Below are 22,605 nucleotides of genomic sequence, written 5' to 3' on the forward strand. Positions count from 1 at the left end.
CTGCTCGCTCTCAGCTCTATAGAGCACTGAGAGCACAAGGCAGACGATGGGATATCCCCGTCCGGGATATCTTAGGTAGCCGTGAGCCGTGATGAGCCACAGAAACGCAGATGTCAACGTTTAATGATGTTTCCTTCGTTGTGTCCCTGTTTCATATCCCTCCTATCCTATCTATGAACTTTTACTTAGTCTACTTATACACGGGCCGAAGGTTGTGCAGTCCACTGATCATTCAACAAGAGCCAAAGTTTGTACCCCACATGACAACTCCACACGACTTGATGATTGAGCCGTCTAGTGACCATTCTTTCCTGGATTCCTCGAGTCGAGACATAAACACCACGCTAGATATGGCGTACAGACTAGGGGGGGGGGGGGGCGCTGCTGATTAATGGTCAGCTGCATCCCAATAGGAAATATCCCGTGTCAGGCACACGTACAGAGCATTGGAGACAGCAACATCCCAACTACGAGAACACTTGTAATACTAACCTCGAGCCAACCACGAGTAATCGGTTACATATAACTAACATAGATAATAAGAAAAACTGTCAAAATATTGAACTCCTGGCCCCGTCAGGCTAACGCCATATGAGCCTTGATAAAAATATATATTTAGGAAAAAAAAAATCTTTCACACAGCTTAAATATTCTATCCTCCCGGAGCATGTTAGCTTCCTCGTCAAAAACTGCTGCAAGCCAAACATGTGAGAAACAGATTGCTTGGTAGTAGCTCATAATACAGAATCCATTCCAAATCCCGCCAGAAACAGAGTATATCTTCCTTCGGGCGAAGACCGGATATGTAAAAGAATTAATAAGCATGGTATAAATCTTCGCATAAGCGAAAATGCTAGCGTTTCGCCTGACTTTTTGATCTTTTTTCCGAAAAAAAAATAAAGCATCACTAGTCAATTGCAGAGAAATCAATATTCAAATTTTCACTGAATTCATCATCCATGCTTTGGAATAAATCTTTACTCAACAAATAAGGAAGGCATATCAGCAGTGGAAGACTTGTTGGATTTTTCCTAATTTTTATGATATTTAGTACGGTTATAGATATATCTACCATAGTCCCGCCATTAAAGTTTATTCTACTTTGAATCAGACGAACAAATTACATATAACTTTTTTTATATTGACTGTGGATTCAAAAATTTTCTCTGGAGTAATTTTACACTCTGAAACGTATTCCTACATTAATAACTCTGGGGATACATCTACATACACATTATCCTCAAAAAAGCCATGTTATTCCTCAAACTTAATCTCGTTGTAATTTCATAAATTCGTCAGACAATCTGGTTTCATGAAATCTTCTAGCACTGTTTTGGGAAGCCACGGAACAATTGAGGATAGAGATAAAAAAAAGTTAAGTACAAAGTTTTACTTAATGTAAGATATATACAAGTGCGATTCGGAAACTACCACGACAGAAAACTTTGGCATGGAAACCATTATATTTATTACGAATAATGTAAAGAGTACAAAAATCAGGGAAAATCAGGATCATTTCGGAAAAATCAGGATAAATTGAGTGTTCGTCAGGATATCAGGGAGCGTGCTAAAAAGTCTGGGAAATCCTGAAAAATCAGGAAGGTTGGCATCTCTGCATATATCTTTAGGTATCCAATTTACCGAATTTCCGACCTTCCTTCAGAGTTTTCCGATGTTTCTCTCCATATCATTGATCTACGGGCAGAGACGAATACATCAAAATAAAGATGGCTCAAATCGAACGATTTCTTCTTCGGGTTTTGCGCTTAGCAACACCTTTAACCTTACATTTTTATTTATATAGATAACACTCTTTCGTTTGAGGACTTTTTTTGATGTTCGATTCAATACTCCGTACATCCAAAATATTTTTTCAGTGATATAAAAAATCATCACGGGAACACCTAGTTAACTGCCCAAACACCCGGTGCGGAGGTTTCCGTTTGTGCTTGTGTTCTTTTGCTACCACCATTTCGCTCTGAAACTTTTTTTGTCTAACTCAACTACCCCAACTTATTTCTGGTCTATTTGTACCGTTTCCCATGAACCGGAAGCCACCATCTTCGTTTCCGAAATGGCATCGGAACAAGTTACTCGATTTTCGCTGTTATAGTCCTTCCCACCCAATACCCATATCGTAGGGGGTATCCATCATTGTTGGTCGTTTAGAGCCATTATCAGCAAACCGGAAGTCAAAACAAGACTATATTCGTTTCCCGCTCGTCAGTTATTTTCAGACATTACCATTACGTCAAAAAACAAGAATTTTATGTGATGAATGGTCGTTGCAACTTAGGAGGTCGGGATAGGGCCACCTTCTCCTACACAAACCTAATTTATCTGAAGAAATCGGTTAGCTAGTGCAGTGGTATTCAAACTTTTTTTTTTTCAGAAGGGCCACAAACACGTGTTAGGCATTTTCGTTGGTGTCGAAAAAAAATAAGGGTGGTGTTCAAGACCCGACCGCATTGCTAATGTAGAACTACGAATTCCGAACCTAATTGGATGTGTGATGCAGTGTTGCCAGATTAAAATCTGTACCAGAGGGGTTGAAAATCTTCCTCATCTGTACTTTTGCTTCCAAAATCTGTACAAAAAATCTTTACCATCGAAAATATTCGTTATAGAGAAAAATCTATCTTATTAGCATGAGAAGAATACTCATTTATTTACTACAAATACTACATTTACATTTTCAAGTCATTCGTGTATTTGATGATGCTTATATATAGTTTTTCGGAATCTAGATTGCGATAATCCGGCGTAAAAGTCGTCTTGTACCTTGATGTTGCATTGTTCAAATGTAAGAAATTTCATACGCGGAAAAAATCTGTACCAATCTGTAATTTTGGACGAAAATCTGTATTCTGTACCGTTCAGAATCTGTACCAAAATAACGCAAAAAATCTGTACCTTTCCAGATAAATCTGTACATGTGGCAACACTGGTGTGATGTATCGACAGCAACCGCTGTGGAACAAATTTTTACCTTTAGTTTTCCACCGAGAACGCTGTTCTCACCGCCGAGAAATACCTTCCGTATACATCCGTATTGAAATGCTCTGAACATTGACGCCACTCCTAATCCAGAGACAATGCTCGCATTCACAAAAATTAATTGTTCGGATCGGAAAAAAGTCACCAATAAGTCATTCACGATTTGTCATCTTGGTTGTAATCTTGATAGTGACCAGAGAGCAACGGCAGCGAGGCTTTCCAAATGGTCTTCATCAAGGCCGAGCGTTTAGTTGAGTTTTCCAAATTGGGTCCAAAATTATACGGTCAGAGGCGAATGAACGGGAAAGTCTAAAACACTTAGAAAGGCTCTGTTGTCGTTTTCATTATACAAATAAATCCGAACACGCTCCAAAATTCACAGAATCTCTTCCAGCAAAAAATTTAAAAAATCTATCCGCCTTTGAATATTATTTCAGAATGCATCGAAAATTTTAAAATAACTCTTTAGTCGAAAGTTATGTAGCACTGAAAAAGACCGATAAGTTTACGCGATTTTCTAGAAGCAGTTGAAGATGAGTGACTGTTTCTTGTTCTTGCGAGAACAATATACAAAATTTGGGTCTGTATAGCGAATGCACGTATAGTACCCAGTATACACCCACTCTTCTCGTGCTAGGCACAGTGCGGCCCGCGATGATCACATATTTGTTACCCCATCACCATTATCTATTACCCCGTGTTATACCCGTCAGTGTAAGCCCTCTACTATGCTAACTTGACACATATTAAGAGTATGCATTCTGAGGTGAAAAAAAAAATGAGTGGGTTATATCTATGATATAACCGCAAGGTTCACGTGGAACTACCTTAGCTTAGCAATCATTCGTTTGTATTGATTAAATTCTTGATTGAATGAAACAGTTTCCAAATTCAATTGAGTTCAATATATTTGCTCTGTGAGTGAAAAAAATGAACAAATGCCGTGTAAAGTCAATTCATTTATTGTGATTGATTGTTCTTCGTTACAAGTAAATTTAATGACGGACCTTTTACGTTTGGTATGATGACTAGAACAAAAAATATGTGTAAAATATATGTCATTCGCTTCTAGTGGCTGCACGATTTTCCCAGGTTCCTAAGTTTAGAAGATCATGTTAGGACAGACATATTCCACTCTGCACAAAGGCAAGCGAGGACAAAAGTACTCGCAGTTTGCATTTATTTGCAGAGCCGATTTCCCCAGAAACCTCGGTTTTGAAGTCTGTGTTAGGGAAACACATTTCAATCGGAACAAAAATACCCCCGATTTGTATGAATTCGCAATGCCGATTTCCCTTTGAAGTCTGTGTTAGGGAAACACATTCCTGTCGGAACAAAAATACCCCCGACTTGCATGAATTTGAAATACCGATTTCTCCAGGCACCTTGGTTTAGAAATCTCTATTAGGGAACACATTTCGGTGGGAACAAAAGCTCCCCCTACTTTCGTGTGTTCTTTTTCTTCTTTTTGGCTTTAAGAGGGTTTAAACTTTTCAGTTTACTCGCCTCTAGGCTCTTTCGTGTGTTTGCAATGCCGATTTCGCTGCTTGGTTTTAAAGTCTGTGTTAGGGAACATTTTTCGATGAGAACAAAAGTCCCCCTACTTTCATGTATTTGCAATGCCGATTTCCCCAAGGCTGCTTGGTTTTGATGGCTGTGTTAGGGAAACCGTAAATCGGGCCAATCAAAACGATGCAGTTAGGGCGTCTAGATAACGGCTAATATTTTACAGTTATTCAATTGTTTATCTAATGAAAAACAACATTTTGTTAGTTGCGATAGATGCGTAGAAATATTCCCTATCAAGTGATGCAAACATCTCTCCTATCCAGTACGAAATGTTCGAGCTATAAGCATTCGAAATCTTTCATTTTTTCCTGCATGTTCTGTGTTTAGGTTTTCATTTGACCCTCCATATATTCCGGTTAGACGTAGTCCCACGTCAAAATTGCACGTCCGTTCAACACGGTGATAAAATAGAAACTGATATTGGCCAGGGCGAGCACAATATTTATATTGTTTTCACGGCCATACGACGACATGCTTCAACCGCTGATCAATCTTGTCTTCGAAGGACTCCCTTGTACTTCGTTCAATTAGTTCACTCCGAACCTTGAAAAGACCATTTTGAAAACTGAACTAAACGAACGGAGGATAAATTGCAATATTTTTTCGATCCACATTGTCTGAAGAACGAGCGCTGCATTTGCTATTTCTATTTCATGCAAACGTGCCATGATTACTGACTTGGCACCATTGCTAAAAGAGGTAGTGCTGCGTCAAAAAATAGGTAATGGTTTCTAGGGCTTTTGTTATTGATACATACACAGTTTTGTTAATGAAAAGGAACACCACATAGGTCAACTAGAAACGCACGCCGGGCCGCAGGTTGAGTACAGTTATTTTATGTCAAGTAAATATGAATTAGGCAATGATTAGAATATGGGAGCATCATGCTATATCCTTTGTCTTAAAGGCGAATTAGAAACAGCAAAGTTTAAAGTCTCCTTAAAACAAAGAAGATTCCGACAGAACGTAGTTCAAGGCTGTTCATATCGATGCATGTCCATGAGAACAAATGCATTCATTTATTTTATACAATACCAGCGTACTTTCGAAATAGTCAAAATAGTCGTTTTTTTATTGTGAAACTCCAAAAATAGTAAAATACATTTTTGAATGCACTCAACTTTAAAAAATATGCTTGCAACATGTAAAGATAGCCTGCCAAATAAGAACAGATAGCCTGCGACGAGAATTTCGACATTTTCTAATTCTTGAAAAAAATATCCACTTCGAACTTATCTCTTCCGTTCTTAAACTTCTGTCCTCCTTCGTGTAAAGTTTCCTTACACTGGTTTTGGTAACAGACTGCTGGTGTTCCAGTTCTTTCTGGGCAAAGCTTTATGAAACGTCAACCTTATTCGCCATACATCGTTTTTCTTCTCTCGTACCGTATACATGTTAATATGTGCACCACTAAGCAATGTCAAAATTAAAAAAAAACTCGAAAATTTCGATTTTGATTTTTTTTATTTATTCAAAATTTATTTCTGAGAGTCTATTTTATTTATTTCTTTATAATGATACTACATCCCATTGAAAGATTAGATCTTCTTTACAATTTTTTGCCAATAAACCCGATTCATGGCTGCAGTTGTTCAACTCCCAACCTCACCGATTCTTACCAAGTCCTGTTTCACCTGGTCCAACCACCTCGGTCGCTGGGCAACTCTCCTTTTTTTTATCCCATCCGTTTATTAGGCTCATTTAGCAATTCAGCTGTCACAGAGCCGAATTTATTCGTATACATTTTTATGTTTAAGATAACTATTGTTGTATATTATTTAGGCTTAAGATTCCTATCCATCGATGAACATTTGTTTTTTTTTATGTATAACACAGTAGCTGTTTAGGCCTAAGAATATTCCAATTCTATCGATACACAACACATGCCGAGTATTCCATTTCTATCGATACACAACACATGCCGCCTTTTTCGGCGTTAGAATATTCCTATTGTTCGAATGTTCACAGTTGGACTGTTCACAACGGGACTGCTGATATGAGGCTTCCATTGCTGTGTTAGAACAAGCACCAATTACCGATGCAGCAGATCGTAATGTGAGCGGTAAGGGACTGGGATTACCGACACATGATGATTGTTGCGTGGACGTAGTAGCTAGAATAACACACAAAGATGGTCAGTTGAGGGGCCCTGAGTTATTAGCTCATGATCGTTCGCTTAGTACCGGACACGCAACCAATTAGGCTACGAAGACCCCCCTCTCCTTTTTGTTCCTACCGGATTCGATGCGAACACCATCTTTGAGGACTACTTTCCGGCAATATTACAACATTCCCTGCCCATCGCACTCGTCCAACCTTGACGATTTTCTGGATGCATGGTTCGCCGTAGAGTTGTGTCAGTTCGTGGTTCATTCTTCTCCATACTTCCTTTTTCTGTACGCCACCGTATATTGTTCTGAAAACTCGTCGTTCGAAAACACTAACAGTTTTCCTCTTCAAGCATCGTTCATACAATCATGCATAGAGAACAACCAGTCGAATTGGGGATTTATACTTTGAACTTCGTACGGGGTCGGAATTTGTTGGACCTTAAGAATTTGCGGAGCCTATAGTAGGCACGACTTCCATTGAATCCGTCCTTTCACTCCTCCGGTAGCTGTTCTGTGTCCTAGATCCTAACTGTCAACCGGTGTATACACTCTACAAGTTTTCCCGGACGTCCCTTGCAAAGCTCCGATATGAGACCATTGTTACCAACTGTTTTGATTAATGGTCTCCTTAGCTTAACCCATCGTCGGGGGTGGTACGTCGTCGTTGTTCACTATTCCGGTGTAGTCCTTCTCAACGCCGCCTTGGTCTCCTGTCTGCGCGCTGTTCAGCTGTCTGAGAGTCTGAGAGTCTAAAAATATGTTAATTAACGATCGAATTTCTACTTACTGCAATTACGGCCTCCAAACGCTTCCGTAATGCACGGCAGCTACTAATAATGCAGCCTGGATCCCTTTTTCTCCAGGTACGGATCAATGTTTGCCTAAGGCTTGCTGTACTAGGGTCGCATTTAGATCAGGCCTTGGCCTTCATGACGCGCCATACTGAATAATCCAGCGGATTAAAATCAGGGCTGGATGGTGGCCACATATCCTTCATCCAGAACGGCAGATGTTCCGGCAACAAATTCTGAGTGCGGTTCAAGGTGTGACACGGATAACATGGAAGAACATACTTAAATCCCGGTGTAAACCTCCGTGTTTAGTTTGACGTTCAAACACAATGACACTAGCAGGATGCGTGATCAGATACACGTTTTTATGTTCGTCGTTCACGTCTTTTGAAGTAGGACTACGTCTTTAATTTCTATACTGGAGTGTAACTTCAAAGTTTCGAGAACGAAAGCGTTACGCCGGAGAACGAGATTTTCAGCGTTAATAGTTTCTAAACAACTGAACGAAATGATATCATAAACACTTCATTCGAAAGATAAACTGTCTACGCGTTATATGCTTGTTACTTATTGATCCAAAAACTTGTTTCAATAGCCCTAAAATTGTTTTCAAAACAGGCTATTCAAGTCACACCAATCGGTATATAAGCGAACGCCGCTCGGAAATCCACTCAGTTATGATTGCGCAATGATAGAGGTACGATCGCTGGAATGGATGGAAGTTTCCCTAACACAGATTTCAAAACCATGGAGCCAGCGGAAATTGGCATTGCAAAATAGATGCAAGAAGCGGGTACTTTTGTACTCGATTGCGTATCTGAAAATTGGAATGTTTACCAAACACAGATTTCAAAACCATGGAGCCTGTGGAAATCGACATAGCAAATTATATGCAAGTAGCGGGAACTTTTGTACCCGTTTGCGTTTTTGCAAATTAGAATGTTTCCCTAACACAGATTTCAAAACCATGAATGGGTCTATTCTACGCGGCGGGTGGTGTGAAACGACAGTTGTCATTTATCCCACGCGATTCTCACTAGCAAAATAAGTGAGAGAAGCAACCGCGAATGAACAAGGATGAACTCTCACATTATTCTTACAGTCGATATATATCGAGGATTGTTGCATTTCAATGACGTTTCTATGTGATAATCGTCGATACGTTTTCAGGTGTCGACAGCGCAAAATATAGAGTTAAAATGGAAGTGAAACGGTAAGCATAGATTTTGTCGAGGAAAATTCTATACAATTAATCCAATACATATGATATGTTCAATATTTCATCGAATTTCAGAATGCGAGTGACAAACTGCAAGCAGTTCGAACTTATGGTGGCCCGGATGGAAGCACATCCTGCTGTAGCGAAGGGACTAAAATTTTGCGAAGCTTCGCGAATAACGAGAGAATCCTATTTGGAAATTTGGAACGATCTGACCACTGGCTTGAATAGTCTCGGACCTCCGACGCGGTCGGTTCATGAATGGCAAAAGGTAAGTGGATTAAAATTAGTTAAAACGTTAAGCCCCGCGTCGGTCCCTGGCACTGGCACTGAATATTCCGTCTTTTTTACGCCGATCTCACCAGACCGACAGTAGACTATTCGTTCGGAGAGTGTCGGCATTGGGAACGGCAACAACAAAGTTTCAAAATGATAGTCGGTGCTCAACGTGTTAAATACAAATAGTTGAATTTTTAATAATCAATTCATTTTCGTTGAACTTTTTGTAGGTTTGGACAGATTTTAAATTAAAAGTAAAACGCAAGCTCGCACATAACAAACGCGAGACAGAAGCGACTGGTGGCGGACCCAACCAATTCATAAATTTATCATCGACAGAGGAAGCGGTAGTAAATTTGTTGTCTCTCGATTGCGCGGTTTACCAATCAGGTGAGTATTTTTATTATGACAAATCTCATGCCAACTCGTCTTAGGAGTAATTTTTTCAATAAAACACAATTTCCTACTTTTCATCCATTGACCAAAATTTTGTAGGTATTATATTTTTTGAGTTATAATTTATTGTAAAAAAACATGAAACATTTTTTTGGCACTTTTTAAAAAGTAGTCTAATTTTTTTTTGAATATTTCAAGTATGCAAAGCTGCTTAAAAGACCCTTAAAAGAGATGTTTACACCCACAACGTTTCACTGATATCTGAGATGGTGTTAACGGCCAGTCGAGTTGGCATAAAATTCGTTTTAAATTAATTCGGAATTAATTCAAAAACTACAATAAATTGATCACATAGGTTCTGTTTTAGGTTTATCCAGTCTTATGTCATCATCACTGGAAATACCAATACCCCCGATGAACGATGTGAATGAGCAAGGCTCTCAGTTAGATGAGTTACAAACAGACGATATTGAGAACGCAAAGAACAACAGAAATCATGAAAGCCAAAACAGACGCAAGCGTGAAATTCTCGACAATACAGACAACCGCCTAAATATGTTAGTTGAGCAAACAAAGTACCTCAAGCGAATGGTTGCAAACTCCGAAGAATGTGCCCGTTATGCAAGGAAGACGTTCAAGCTCAAAGAACAACAGGCCAAGGAATGTCAGGCGTACAAGTTGCGAAAGGAGAAGCAGAGGCAGGAGGAGTTGCAATATAAAATACAGCTGTTGGAATATAAAAAGAAGAAGTTATGTCTACTAGAACGCCAAGCAGGGAAGAATGAAGACTAAATAAATATTATTATACATTTGCTAACTCTGCAATTCTTTAATTATTACTTTCACTCAGCTGTGAATCAGGGAAATGAAACAGTATATGAAGCTCCTTTGAAATAAACTATGTTAATCTGAAATTTTCTGGAAGTTTGAAGGATTTGTGATTCATTGAGATTTTGTTTTTTTGAAGTGATTTTTATATCAATATATAATTTTCACAAAACTATTATAATGTTAAGTAATGGAGCTCAAAATTTGTTGTCGAATGTCGATGGCTGAAATGTTGATTTCATCATTTGGTGCAGTTTCAATCATTTCAGTATTTTCTATCGGCAACCAGTCTTCGTCATTTGTCGGTACATTGAACTGCAGCCTAAGATTGTGTAGAGCACAACACACGTTCACAATCCGTGTTGTAGCGCAGTTGGCGAGCGCCTAAACTGCATCGAAATACATTTTTCATGACTCCGATGGTTCTCTCAACAATCATCCTTGTTTTTGAATGTATTTCATTGAATTTGGTGTGTTGAAAATTTGGTGCACTGATAGAAGTGCGAAACGGTGTAATCAAATAGGGCTTCAAGGGGTATCCAGCATCTCCTGTAATTAAACTTTTTTTTTTGTACAACCATGCACATTGTTTGAAAATGCTTACCTAAAAGCCACGTATTTCTTTCGCCATTTCCGTGCTTCTCATTTAGTACACTATCTAATGGACTTTTATTCCAAATAAAGGAATCATGGTTAGAACCAGTGTTGTTGGCGTCTACGTAGCGGATTCTTTGTTTATGATCACAGACCTATATAAAATAAAGAAGCAAATAATAGAGATCTTAACAATATATCAGAGAAATACATACCAACATGACGTTTAAACTGTGAAATCCTTTTCTATTGTAATAAAAATGCTGAACATTAGCACAAAGCGAAATAATCCGAATATGGGTACCGTCAACACACCCAATTACTCCTGGGAATCCTGTTCTCTCATAAAAACCATATTTAATCGCGTTTTTTTCCTCTTCATCCAGAGGAAATTGTATGGAAGTTGGACAAACTTCCGTTTCCAAAATGGAAATTATGGATGCTAAAGCCTTCGACAGTGTAGGTTGCGCCATTCCCGCGAACAAATCATTTGCTACGCCTCTTTGGTAACTGCCTTCAGCGAAGAATCTCAACGCTGCTGATAGTTTAATTATTGGCAGCACCGATGAAGATCCAACAACCACTGATTTTCTCTCAACTATATTCAGTAGATATTTATCAAGATCTTTTGAGACTCGAAAATAATTTACAAACCTGAAATCAGACCCAAATTAAAAATTGAATTGTGTTCATTTTGAATAAAAACTTACGTATCATGTGGTATCTCTAGAGGATTACATTTGTCTCTCAGTTTCCGTCTTTCCAGGCGCATAATTGTAGTATGCATATACGAACCTTCGTCATCATCCTCGTCATCAGTCCACCAAAACTCAAAAGAACTCATAGCAATTGATACTTACTCTAGTTTCAATTCAAATTCCACTTTTTTAGAAGCAAACCCAATTCAAAACAAGGCACTATCAGTAGAGATGCCAGATTTGAAGATATGACTTTATTTTTGAGAAGTTTGGCTTACTGTGAAGGTATTTCCATCATGATTTTTTTTTAAATTCACCTGGCATCCCTGATGCACTAACAACACAAAAATTCGAATACACCGATTTGATAACCAGTCGAATGAACGCCTCGTCTCTTACGATTCATCCAGTCACTTATTAAGAAATGAACCTTTCACTTGAAGTGAGTAAACTTTTGGAATCGGGTGAAATGATTCCCGTGATGGTGAAGTGACAACTGTCGTTCCGTTCCGTACCCGATGCGCAGAATAGACCAAGAAACCTGGAAAAATCGACATTGCAAAATAGATGCAAGCTGCGGGTACTTTTGCACTCGCTTGCATTTTTGAAAACCGGAATGTGTTTTCCCAATACAGATTCCGAAACCAAGAAGTTGGGAAAATCGGCATTGCAGATACATTCAAGTCGGCAATACTTTTATACCGCCATGTATTTTTACACTCCGGAATTCGTTTTGCTAACACGGTCTACAGAAGCGGGTACAAATGCAACGATTTGGCTCGTCTTGCCAAGTCTGACCAGAACAGGTAATTCACCTCATGCTACTCCAGAAAAGGCAAAAGTCTCGTATTTTTTGCCAGACTAGGAACTTTTTGGGAATTTTGACTTCATCTTGATTTTACCATTTTCCGAAGTACTCTTCCGGTCAACCGATGTATAAAATTCCTTTCAGGAATTTGATCGATAACTGCCGAAATACTATTAGGTATACCGATAAGTTTCTTCGGTTTTAAACAGATGACGTAACTTGATTATTATTCCAGTGAATCAAATTTCCAGACATTCGTTGGAAAGCTACTGTCATTGCGAGTCTTTTTCAGTATATGTCAAAAAGTTGAAGCGTAAACAACATAGTTTTTCGCACCTTCGAATATGTCGAATTTTTACCAACGAGAGTGTTACTTCATTACTTCAATATGAAGAAAAAAAAAACTGTGAAAAATCATCGCATTTTGGTGGTAGTTTATGGTGATCATGCTCCAACTGAGCGAATGTGTCAGACATGGTTTGCACGGTTTAAAAGTGGTATTTTGACTTGGAAGACGAAGAACGTTCCAGACCGCCAAAAAAGTTTGAAGATGAAGAATTGGAGGCTTTACTCAATCAAGATCCGTCACAAACGCAACAAGAACTTGCAGATACACTTGGAGTAGCTCAGCAAACCATATTCGATCGTTTAAAAGCAATGGGAATGATCCAGAAGATAGGACATTGGGTGCCGTATGAATCGAAGCCTCGAGACGGCGAACGCCGTTTTTTCACGTGCGAACAACTGCTCCAACGACATAAAAGAAAGGGTTTTTTTTTGCATTGTACCGTTACTAGCGATGAAAAGTGGGTCCATTACGACAATCCTAAACGTCGGGCAACGTATGGATACCTCGGCCATGCATCAACATAGACGGTCGCGCGGAATATTCACGGCCAGAAGGTTACGCTGTCTATTTGGTGGAACCAGCTGGGTGTGGCGTACTATGAGCTGATAAAACCGAATGAAACCATTACGGGGGACCTCTACCGATGACAATTGATGTGTTGCATTGCTCCGTCAGATTACTACCTTTTTCGATCGATGCAACATGGCCTGGTTGACCAGCCATCCAGTTCTCCAATTTTGATGAAGCCAAAAATTGGAGCAATTCATGGTTAGCCGACAAACCAGCCGATTATTTCCGCAAAGGAATTCGGGATTAAATTTGTAACCAGTCTTGCAGAATAAAGCATTAATTTTTGAAAAAAAAACGAAGAAACTTACCGGTACTCCTATTATTTATTGTCCACAACCACGCAATCATACTTTGTTAACAAATTTTCGTATAGGTTCATCGAGCGTTTCTTCGCTTTTACTGAAAAAGCCGTCAACAAAATTGTTGCCACAAAAAAACTTGTTGAAAAGATTGAAAATGAAACGACATTGCCTGGAATAAGGATCTGACTGTTGTATGAATTGGAATTAAAATATTGACTTGCATGCTTTCTAGAACACTTTCTGTTGGTGATTTAATAAAAGTATTGTCTTTGGAGTTGTGATATGAAATCGAATAAGAGGTGTCGTCTTCGTCCATTTAGAGCAAGAAGTAGATTTATTCTCACATTTGCATCGTTTGCCTTCCGCTGTTCATAAACGTCAATGAGAGTAAATTAATGGTAAGGAAAATCGTTTTAAAAAAGGGCTGCATGTGCAAGAACAAAATGACATCAAATACTAGTTAACAAAGTTAGACTACCTTCAATAGATTGCAAAAAAGACTCACAATTTGCGAATCTCCTCCAATGTTATTTAAACTTATCATATCTTCTGTGAAACATAAAAGTACAACGAACAAACGCTGTACTGCGGTATAAATAATTACTAATTGCTAGTCAAATTAATACATAATTTTCACAGTAGTTTTCCATTATTCTCATTTCTTGTTTTGTGGTCATATTACAGGGACGAATTTGACAAAACAAAAATCTATTAGAAAGAAACAATACAAAAAAAAGAACTAAGCAAATGATAACCAACCATCGTTCAATATTGTTTAACCACGCAGCGGAAAGGCACTGCCTCCGTAAACAATAGATGAAAAAATACTTTATAGAATATATAAAAAAAGAAATCTCTTCACGTGATTCTTTGTTCATTATACAAGTTTGCCAATCGTGACAGCACTTACTCCACATCGATCGGTACTATACAAATCTGGACATAATTTACACAAATTTGACTCACTGCGCTGCGAATTTTTGTATGCCAGCAAAAGCTATTTTGGCGTCAACCACGAATGGATTTTCTAGGCTCATGCACTATCTGCTGCAATCAGACACATTTTCTCCTCTTAGCATCGCTACATTCTGCCAGCAGCAATCAGTCGTCAGCCTTCTTTGGAGATGCATCCACGTAAATTTTAAGCGCACGTTCCTTCCGGGGCGAATAGGTAGAACTGCTGCGAATGTCCTTTTTCGTGAGCTCTTTCCGTTCTTCGGCCGTCAACTCCAACAAAACTTCGGTTTTATCTCTATCGATGGGAGAACACATACTTGTAACGATAATCACATAAAAATATATCATCCATTTTTCATACCTATAGTACAGCATGTTACCATCCTGGAGGTCACTATCACATAGATCGGAGCGCATAGGCATTGACGTCCACTGTGGGAGGTCGTGAAGTTCAAGAAGTGAAACTGAGTCCCGCCGCTGCAGCTTGAAGTACTCCAAGTTATCATCGGGAATTCCACTCAGCTTGGACAGAAGACTTTTCAGTTCACACTTATCTGAAATTTAAAAAAAAACGATTTAATCACATACGTGACATTCTAGCATGCGAGTTGCCATACTTGGAAATAAGATTTCATCAATTTTCGCGAGTTTCCTCTCTGACGGGAGCCATCTTCGGACCATAATTACAACATCATTGTAATGGGAGGGTGTCACACTAGCAAGGTCATCTACTTCTTGAAGAATCATCTGAAATAAGGCGTAGTCTGTTGCAAATTATCCATTCGCCAAAACCACCCGATGGAACTTACATCTGAACTGCTAGTCAGCTGCACATTGTCCCCGATCTTCTGATCATCTGTGCACACCTTGGAAATGCTCTTCCAAAACTTTTTACGCAACCGGCAGCGCTCGTACGTCAGCGTGCTGTATTTGCTATCACCAGCGGCAAGATGTGCCAGGATATCACGTTTGATGTTTCCCACCAACTGCCCATTCCGGACGATCCAGGGACACAACAGGGGCAATTTCTCCGCATCCTCAGTCATTTCATTCAGGTTGAAGTAATATATGTTGACCTTGTACTCGCCCTTACGCAGAACGCGACCAAGTTCGATCGTCAAGCGATCTCCATCGCTGTTGGTTACATGAGAATAGAAAATAGTTTAAGTTTCTATCCGAAAGTCAGAAGAAATAAATCAGATGATCATATCAGTGACAAATAAATTGAATTCGAATGCATTGTTACTATATTACTTTTTATTAGGCTGGTACACGCTTTGCGAAAGAATGTTTAACAAAGTTATACAAAATAAATTGTGTATCCAAACCATTTTCATTCCGCTTCTTCATTTCATTCCTATAGCAATCAACCAAATTGAGTAAAATATATAAACAATTTGCATCTTCGGGTTTTCACACCATTTATTTGTCAAACTCATTCACAATATTCAACAGAACGAATTTCCTCTTAATTCACGTTAGGAAGGAAGGAAGGTATTGAATTAGAGAGACTTTAAACTCTGAGAGTTCATTCGTCTCTTAAAACGTTAGGATAAAATGGATTATAATTCATTATATTTCCGGCAGAGAACTGTAGCGATTGATACTTTATACTGTGTAAGTGCGATCGTGTTATCCTAAATGATGTTTGAAAAAAAAAAGAATTTGTACTAATAACAGCTCCCGGAAAGTTGAGTACAGTAATCGTTCGCTAACTGGTCCTGGTTTAATTGGTCTGCTTTTTAACTGGGTGAACGTTAACTGATCCTTTGACTAGTTAAAAAGCAGAATTTCATAAACAATCGACGCCATATTCAAATGGAAGATTTGCTATGAGGGGCATTCGAATGTAATTGAAAATAGCCATTATTTTCTCATGACAAAAACATTGATTAAATTACAGAAAAATAATTTCCTCAAATTATATTTCATACCTGTTGTCGCACTCAATGCGATACTTCCATTGGAAACCTTTTGTTTATCTAATTTCATGATCAACGTGAATCAAACAATTCATTGAAGTTCCCCTCGATTTTATTTGACGTTTTACATGCCGGACCAGTTAAAACGCGAATGTCGATAACTGGTCTTCCCTTTTCGCCCAGTTAGCGGATGTTTACTGTAGTTGCTACAATCAATTTTCTTCAAGCGTAACGTCATATCCTAGTAAAATTTATTTTTCGTTATCACATTCACGTTTTTTTTACTAAGCGCATGTTCATAGGTCCAATCGCAGAACTGTTCATTGATTAGAAAATCTACCCTTTAAAATTACCTTTTACTATAAAATTCCTAGTACTTCTACCAAAACTCGTCACTGTAATATCAGATTATTTTCAGACACAATTCTCGTTCAACATTTTTGAACCACTTGCAAGTAACATGTTTCTCCGTTACATGGAATAAATGTTTGATACAGAAAATATGATAGAATAAAGACAGCTCTAAATCGGACAATTCCTTTCTCGAGTTTTGCTCTTATCAATACATTCTATGGTTCATTTTTATTTATATAGATAGAAGAAGATATAGGAGTGCGTTTTATCACATTAAAAAAAATTCAATTGTCATGTTTGGTTGAAATATGTGTATTACCCTTAGAGAGGTGGGAAGAGTATTGGACCACCTTAGAAATGTTTCTTGCCCCCTAAAACCTCCACATGCCAAATTTGGCTCCATTTGCTTGATTAGTTAGGCAGAAATTTGTGTTTCATATGTATGGCAGACCCCCCTTTGACAACACAAAAATCTATTAGAAAGAAACAATACAAAAAAAAAGAACTAAACTAAAAAAAAGAACTAAAATGTTAACCAACCATAGTTCAATATTGTTTAACCACGCAGCGGAAAGACACTGCCTCTGTAAACAATAGATGAAAAAATACTTTATAGAATATATAAAAAAGAAATCTCTTCACGCGATTCTTTGTTCATTATACAAGTTTGCCAATCGTGATAGCACTTACTCCACATCGATCGGTACTATACAAATCTGGACATAATTTACACAAATTTGACTCACGTAACTTATTACCGTGAGTGCTCCCTTGTGGAGTTCATGTGGATTCTGTAGTAAACTGATTTCAACGGGTGTTTATTGGGATGGGAGAGGAGGAACAGACAAGTGGATTTGTAAATGTGTAGGTGGCTAAAAAGGCATCAATATGTACTTCTTGATAACATATCGCGAACAGGTATGCATAACTTTCAAACCTCTCAATAAGTAGCCAGTCTATACAATGCCAAATTTTCGACATTATAAACGTACTCAATATAAAATCCTACGATATAGAGTACGATATAGAGTAGATAAAAGAGTGTCGCTATCTTCCAAGTCAGCTTCTCTCCTTCGATTCTGATAAGTTCCTGCTATCGGCGTGTAGAATGTCGAATAATTCTTAATGTCCTTAATGTCCCTTGTCACCTTGTCCGTCACGAAAAAAAATGTACGAACGAATAAAGATACCAGAGCATGGAGTAGAGATGAACAAAGCAGTTCATTCTGATGAACGGCTCAGTTGCTAACCGTTCACATAAGTGAATCAGTTCTTTTGTACCGTTTTATCGCCCTTTCGTTCAGCGATATCAATGCCGGCAGCAAGTACAACTTTGGATGTAGGCTGGAACCCAACTTACAAAGCTTCACAGCTATTCATGCCCTGACATTGATATCGACAGATCAGATAGCATATTTTCTTCAAACGTTTTCGCTATATTCATCCGTTCCTCCCAACGCAATCTGCTTTCCACATGTATTCAGTTCAGCTGCACCTCATTCGATCTCAAACAGTTCGTTTGCAATCATTCCGTATGGCGAATTACCGTTCTTTAACCCCTTAGCGTATTATTTAATACGTCACACATCAAGTGATTTCACCACTCTACTGAGCATTCTAGCGCCCTATGTTATGCAAGTACACCACGAGTGTGAGTCGATGTTGTACGCGAAGGGGTTAAAAAAGAATGACCGTGCGTGCAATCTTTTTGGCGAAATAGTTTTTTTGTACCGTTCGTAAACGTAAATTGTTTGCCCATCTCTACCATGATCTCACAATGTAAGATCAATTCATGCATTATAATTGATTATGTTCTACGTTACAAATAAACTTGATGATCGTCCTTTTACGTTTGATATGAAGCTTAGGATTACCAAAATATGTGAAGAAGTGTCAAATGTGCATTGTATTTTACATTTCCCTCTGAAATTATGGCATCTCTCATGTTTACGTAGTTCTCGAACCGCGAAAGTTCATTCCCCTCGAGTATCTGAATTGACGATTTTCCTATGCATCCCAATTTTGAAGTATGTTGTAGGGAAACGTATACCGCATGGACTCATGCATGGCTCCCCTGCTTGCATAGATAATCATGGAATCATTAACACTTCTATACTCGCGCATTGGTCTGTTAGACCGAGAAATCAATAATTCGTTCATTTATCAGAAAATATCAACACTACGACTTTGCGATTCTTTCTAGCTTCGTTATTCGTCGTTCGTCATCGTCTAGCGTATCGCATGTGTTGATAAGAAGGGGACGTGTGTCACTTTTTTAATACTTTCGGTCTGACACACCGACGCGAGTATAGGAGTACCTTTTTTGAACAAGTGCCTTTTTTCATATTCTAGAATATTGTTGAATGAAATATATAAATTAATGTTAGTGGCGTGGAATATTTATTAAATATAATACATAAGTTCATTACCGGACTATTCTTATTTGATTTCAGTCTCTTTTGTAACTGGATTGAACGGATCCATATATTAACTATTCGTCGTTAGATTCATACGTTGAAAAGCAAAATATAAATGTTTGATCATCTGGTAAATATCTAGAAGGTCGTTATACATTCTTCTCTTCGATGGAAGACCCGATAAACACGCAACAACTGTGTTCGCGCCACGTGTAGCGAGCGCTTACGTGTTCTGACATGTCAGGACAAATAAATTGAAATCCTCCATTTTGTCAGCAACATAAATTTTCCATTCACTACCCGAAGCAAAGGCTCTCCATTTCATTCCATCGTATCACCCGCAACGTGCGAGAGCGAGATGAAATAAGTAGCAACATTACAAACGAACAGCACCCGAGCGAGCCGAGTCGAGCCGACAGGATAATCACCAACTTCCGACAAACATAAAAGCAACGCACAACGTGATTCATGATCCCAGTTATTTTCCTAACCGCCAACGACAAAGTGATTACTAAATGTTGTGTAATGAGTGAAATATAAAGAGAAATTTTGGACTCCAAAAACTTGTGTTTTTCAATTTCCACAGTGTGCTTAGCCAGAACCATCCAACCGCAGTTAGCCCGGTTTATGCGCTAACATTTGGTCCTTCGAACCGGATCGGCTTCTGCTACCCTGTGGAATTAGAATGAAATTCATTCACAAGTGTTTTACGTGAAATTAATTAGTTGAAAAAACATTGCGTAGCAATTGATCAACATGTGTGAAATTCTCTTGCGGTAGTGTTTCTGCGTGAAACTGCCCTTCATTTGAGAATAAAGTGTGTTGCGTGAAGTGAATAAGTTGAAAGAACATTGCGTAGCAATTGATCAACTTATTTGAAAATTTCCTGTGGTAGTGCTTCTGCGTGAAGCTGCCAAACAACGATAGATCCCTTCATTTGTGAATAGAGGTGTCGAAAGAACATTGCATTACAATTGATCGATATCCTCCTGCAATAAGTTTTTTTGTGAACTTGTGATAAACATTATACCAGTAAGCGTCTCTCGTGGCTTGGACAACGAGGGCTTTTGTGAAAAGGAACATTTGTGGTTTTTTAACGTGAGGAACAGTGTTGAACGATTAACAAACTATACCGTAAAAAATGACGACGCAATATATCCCAAACAAAGCCACCAGTGCTGAAGGCTCTAAGACAGTGCCGACACTTACACAGTGTGCAGATGAGTCTGCAAGTTTTATAAGTTTTGTTAATTGGGAGCTCGCTGTCGATTCTGACAGCCAAATACTATTAGCGTCTTTATTTCGTCAACGTGAGCAAGCGAATCAGAAGATTGTTCGTGTGCAGGATGCTCTTATAGCTGCAAGGAACCAAGTCAGTATGGCGCAGCTGAAAACGTTTTCTAAAAATGTCGATGCGGCATACTCGGAGTTCAGTGGTATCCACAGCGAAGTAATTGCGATTATTTCCGATGAAGCGATTCAGATTCAAGAGGAAATCTACATTGACTTTGAAAGCCGTTTCAATTCAGTGTCAACCACCATCGAGGAACTACTGCAAGCTTATGTCACTGATCCAGGTGGTGTGCAGAACAACTCAGCAGGTAGTAATCAGCTTCCAGTCATAGTACATCAACAAACAGAAATACATTCGAATGAGGTAACAACTGAAGATTTTATACAAAGCATTCAACGTCTGTGGGAGATAGAAGACGTCGGATTCAGCCCATTACACACAACCGAAAAGGAAAGAACTGAAGAGCTTTTCCAGCGAACACACAGTCGTAATGAAACCGGGAGATTCATCATGCAATTTCCACTCAGAGAAACCGAAAGTGATCTAAGTAGCATCCGTCAACCAGATATCAAGCGTCAGTACTGCAGTTTCATTGATGAATATCTCAATGTTGGTCATGGTAACAAAATCGATGATGGGCAGGATCCGCCAAGTGTTCAAGTCTATTATCCTCCTGTTCATGCTGCTTTAAAACCTTCTAGTACAACAACTAAGCTTCGAGTTATGTTTAATGGAACAGCAAAATCATCTCAACATTCTTTAAACGACGTACTGAAGGAAGGTCCCACGATACAGAGCCATATTTTTTCGATGGTCCTGAGATTTAAAAAACATCGTCGTGCATTTATCACTGACATCAGCAAGATGTATCGACAAATTAATATTGATGAACATCAAACTCGCTTCCAGCGCATATTCTGGCGAAAATTTCCTTCAGAACCATTAAAGGTGTTAGAGCTCACTACTGATGTATTGTCTGGAGCTGAAAGTTACAATGAAGCAGTCCGTTTACAAGAAGAATTCCAGAAGCTGTTGGCGAGAGAAATCTGCACTACATTCGATGAACTTTCTGTGTATGGATCAGTTGAATCACTCGGAATATTGTGGGATTCAATTCCTAATAGTTTCCGATTCGAAGTCGGTGATGCTATCATTGACAAGCTTGTCACTAAGAGGTACGTTTTCTCAGAAATCGCTAGATTATTTGATCCGTTGGGACTAGTGCCTCCTGTACTAGTACTTGCTAAAATACAGATGCAACGTATTTGGACCTCCGAAATTGATTGGGGCGACAAGTTCGATTCTGACTTGCTTCGAGAGGGGATTATTTTTAGAGACTCATTGTCGGAGATTGCTGAACTGCGGACGCCTATATGCATAGTTGAATCAAACTCCACTCGTATAGAAATACATGGATTTGCCGATGCTTCCATTAAGGCATGTGGGGCGTGTGTCTACCTGCGATGTTTTAAAAAGGATGGATCAGTAACAGTTAATTTACTGTGCATCAGTTCTAAAATTGTTCCGATTATCGAGATGACCATTCCCAGAAAAGAATTATATGCTGCATTACTTCTGGCTCGATTGATGGAGAAGGTTTCTGCCGCAATGAAACTATCCATTGATGATATTTGGCTGTGGTCAGATAGTCAAATTGTGTTGTGCTGGCTGAAGAAGTCGGTTCATAAATTAGAGGTTTTCCAACGCAACAGAGTTATCGAAATGAATCGCTCAACAAATAATTGCGAATGGAGACATGTTCGCACAGAATTCAACCCAGTTGATATTGTTTCGCGAAGTCAATATCCTGTTGATCTAAAGAAGAATCGATTGTGGTGGGAAGGACCAGACTTCTTGCACCTTAGGAACTATGATGTTGAAGCAATTCCTAACATTCTTGATGAAGGTCTTCCTGGAATTAAAGAACATGTTATAGTTGTTACATCTAGCTCCACTCAATATTTACCAGTGTTTGAAAAATTCAGCAATTTCCGGAAATTACAAAGAGTCATCGCTTATGTTCAACGCTTTACTCGAAATTTACGATCAAAACCATCGGAAAGAATCAAAACCCTGTTTGTTATGGTTTCCGAAATGAGACAGTCCTTAGAATGCATCGTGAAGGTGATTCAAGGAATCGAAATTTCATT

At 38.7% G+C, this 22,605-nt stretch overlaps 2 protein-coding genes and 1 pseudogene across 3 annotated transcripts in view; 1 reads left to right on the forward strand and 2 right to left on the reverse strand.

The window, feature by feature from the left end:
* Positions 1-8,667: 8,667 nt before the first annotated feature.
* Positions 8,668-10,154, forward strand: LOC129766699 (uncharacterized). The gene is made up of 4 exons (XM_055767287.1): positions 8,668-8,681; positions 8,763-8,958; positions 9,197-9,356; positions 9,730-10,154. Exons 1-4 carry the CDS (start codon positions 8,668-8,670, stop codon positions 10,152-10,154), a joined length of 795 nt encoding a protein of 264 aa, XP_055623262.1.
* Positions 10,155-10,373: 219 nt separating this feature from the next.
* Positions 10,374-11,628, reverse strand: LOC129765091 (putative nuclease HARBI1; annotated as a pseudogene).
* A 2,194-nt stretch (positions 11,629-13,822) lies between these two features.
* Positions 13,823-22,605, reverse strand: part of LOC129765086 (ubiquitin carboxyl-terminal hydrolase 47) — a 51,003-nt gene continuing 42,220 nt past the window's right edge. For both annotated transcript variants that reach the window (XM_055764940.1, XM_055764941.1), the window contains 4 exons: positions 15,278-15,602; positions 15,086-15,215; positions 14,830-15,022; positions 13,823-14,763 (listed from right to left, as the gene is read on the reverse strand). In XM_055764940.1, the coding sequence (XP_055620915.1) occupies positions 14,613-14,763; positions 14,830-15,022; positions 15,086-15,215; positions 15,278-15,602 (799 nt within the window). In that variant the 3' untranslated portion in view covers positions 13,823-14,612. The remainder of the gene's footprint in view (positions 14,764-14,829; positions 15,023-15,085; positions 15,216-15,277; positions 15,603-22,605) is intronic.

This window comes from Toxorhynchites rutilus, chromosome 2, assembly GCF_029784135.1.
Source record: "Toxorhynchites rutilus septentrionalis strain SRP chromosome 2, ASM2978413v1, whole genome shotgun sequence".
NCBI lineage: Eukaryota > Metazoa > Arthropoda > Insecta > Diptera > Culicidae > Toxorhynchites > Toxorhynchites rutilus.

Coding starts and splice junctions, on each gene's coding strand:
- LOC129766699 (XM_055767287.1), top strand. Junction 8,959..9,196: donor CGGTTCATGAATGGCAAAAG/GTAAGTGGATTA, acceptor AACTTTTTGTAG/GTTTGGACAGATTTTAAATT. Junction 9,357..9,729: donor TTGCGCGGTTTACCAATCAG/GTGAGTATTTTT, acceptor GTTCTGTTTTAG/GTTTATCCAGTCTTATGTCA.